This window comes from Babylonia areolata, chromosome 18 (assembly GCF_041734735.1).
Source record: "Babylonia areolata isolate BAREFJ2019XMU chromosome 18, ASM4173473v1, whole genome shotgun sequence".
Taxonomy (NCBI): Eukaryota; Metazoa; Mollusca; class Gastropoda; order Neogastropoda; family Buccinidae; genus Babylonia; species Babylonia areolata.
The window spans coordinates 71,588,674-71,591,173 of NC_134893.1; the positions used below are offsets into that span (position 1 = coordinate 71,588,674).

Sequence of the window (2,500 nt, forward strand, 5' to 3'; positions counted from 1 at the left end):
ACACGACACCACACCACACTCTACACCACACCACACCACACTAAACACTCTACACCACACCACACCACACCTCACCACACTCTACACCACACCACACTACACTGCACACCACACACCATACCACACCACACTACACACCACAATACACACCACACCACACTACACTACACTACACTACACTACACACCACACCCCACCCCACCACACACCACACCACACCACACACCACACCACCTTCAGGTTCTCCAATGGACTTGGTGGAGAAGTAGCATGGGTGGAAGTTCTGGGCCTCTATGGCCTCCTCAAAGGTAAGAATCGGTTTCTGCACGTCCTTGTACGTCACCACCACCTTCTTCGCCGCTTGGTCCGCTTGCACCTGGGTCTCTGAGACACACAAGTAATCACGAATGATGATCAGGTACTTATATGGGCAGACAAACAGTAATTATGAATAATAATTAAGTACCTATGAGGGCACGCAAACAATGATAATGAATAATGATTAAGTGGATATACTTGTATAGGCAGGCAAACATAAACAATTATGATAGATGATAATCATGTACTTTTATGGACACACAAACAATAATAATGAATAATAATTAGGTACTTATATGGGGATGCACAAAATGATAATGAATTATAATTATCCACTTGTATGGGCAATAGCCGAGTGGTTAAGGCGTTGGACTTTCAATCTGAGTGTCCCGGGTTCGAATCTCGGTAAGATCACATACGCACGTTAAAGATCCTGTAATCCATGTCAGTGTTCGGTGGGTTATATAAACAAGAATATACCCAGCATGCACACCCCCGAAAACGGAGTATGGCTGCCTACATGGCGGGGTAAAAGCGGTCATACACGTAAAAGCCCACTCGTGGACATACAAGTGAACGTGGGAGTTGCAGCCCACGAAGAAAGAAGAAGAGTATGGGAAGACAAACAATGATCATGAGTTTCAGTTTCAGTTTCAGTAGCTCAAGGAGGCGTCACTGCGTTCGGACAAAACCATATACGCTACACCACATCTGCCAAGCAGATGCCTGACCAGCAGCGTAACCCAACGCGCTTAGTCAGGCCTTGGAGAATGATCATGAACGATAATAAAGTATTTATGTGGGTTCACAAACGATAACAATGAATGACAATTATGTACTGATATGGGTACATAAACAATAATAATAAAGAACATTAAAAAAAAGTACATGTATGTGCAGACAAAGCATGATAATGAATTACTATAAATTACATGAATGGGGTGGTGGCCTCGTGGTAACGCATCCGCCAGGAAGTGCCAGAATCTGAGCACACTGGTTCCAGTCCCACAGCCCCCAGTACCCGCCCCTCCCCCCGGCCCCTCCACTAGACCTTCAGTGGTGGTCTGGATGTTAGTCATTCGCATAAGACGATAAACCAACGTCCCGTATGTAACATGCACTTAGCGCACATAAAAGAACCCGCGGCAATAAAAAGGACTGTTCCTGGCAAAATTCCGTATAAAAATCCACTTCGATTGACAGGAAAACAAGAAAAAGAAAGGAATGAAAGAAAGAAAGATAGACAGATAGATGATAGATAGATAGATAGATAGATAGATAGAAAAATACAGTGTTAAAAAGACGAATCAAACGAACGGTACCTGCAAGTATCATGCCCACAGCTTGGCCTGCGTACTCCACTTTTCCAGAACAAAACACCTGGTAGGATAGAGATATACAGGTAAATTACGGAAACACAGAGATATGTAAAGGCAATGTTCTGAAAACAAAGATAGATGTACAGAGGCAATGCTATGAAAAGAAAGATAGAGATACAAAGGCAATGTTATCAAAAACAAAGATAAGACAGATAAATGCTACCCCATCAAAACAAACACCAACACTGAATAAAGACGCGCTTGTTTATTCACTGTAACTACTGCGTCGTAAAAAAAACTATATCAAAAATCATAAGCAATTAGTTATTCAAGCGCTATGCTTCTGGAACAATGAGCATGCTGTCCTTAAAACATCAAAGAGTGCTACAGCTCTCCTGTGGACACTTCACTGGCTTCCTGTTCAAGCCAGAATTGAATATAAAATAACCTCAATTGTGACACGACACCCTCATGACCCCTCGTTTCGACCGTATGCGTACGTGTTTGACATGGCATTGAGATTTCTAGACTCCTCCCAGCTAAGTGTTCCTTGCTACCTGGGTTACTGACACTTTAGGGAAATGTTCAAACCCGTGCAGTGTGGAGGTGTGCTGCAACAAAACTGCATGCTCAAATTCTATTTCGTAAGATTCACAATCATTTTTAAATACTAGCTTTTTCCACTTCAGATATGCTACAAGAAAGAAAGAATGTTTGAATAGATAGATAAATACTGTATATACCATTTCATGTTGTTTTTTCTTAAGGACACAACGCAACGCAACGCAACGCAGCAAAACTATATTTCACCGGGACAATGAGATATGTAAATGTACATCCTCAATCAACGAGCCAAGCCAGCT

The 2,500-nt window shown here is 42.3% G+C and overlaps 1 protein-coding gene across 1 annotated transcript in view; it reads right to left on the minus strand.

Moving 5' to 3' along the window:
- LOC143293041 (uncharacterized) overlaps positions 1 to 2,500 on the minus strand; it is a 66,693-nt gene that overhangs the window by 39,529 nt on the left and 24,664 nt on the right. Inside the window, exons 17-18 of the mRNA XM_076603869.1 lie at positions 1,641 to 1,698; positions 235 to 384 (exon numbers count right to left, since the gene is read on the minus strand). Coding sequence (XP_076459984.1) covers positions 235 to 384; positions 1,641 to 1,698 — 208 coding nt within the window. The remainder of the gene's footprint in view (positions 1 to 234; positions 385 to 1,640; positions 1,699 to 2,500) is intronic.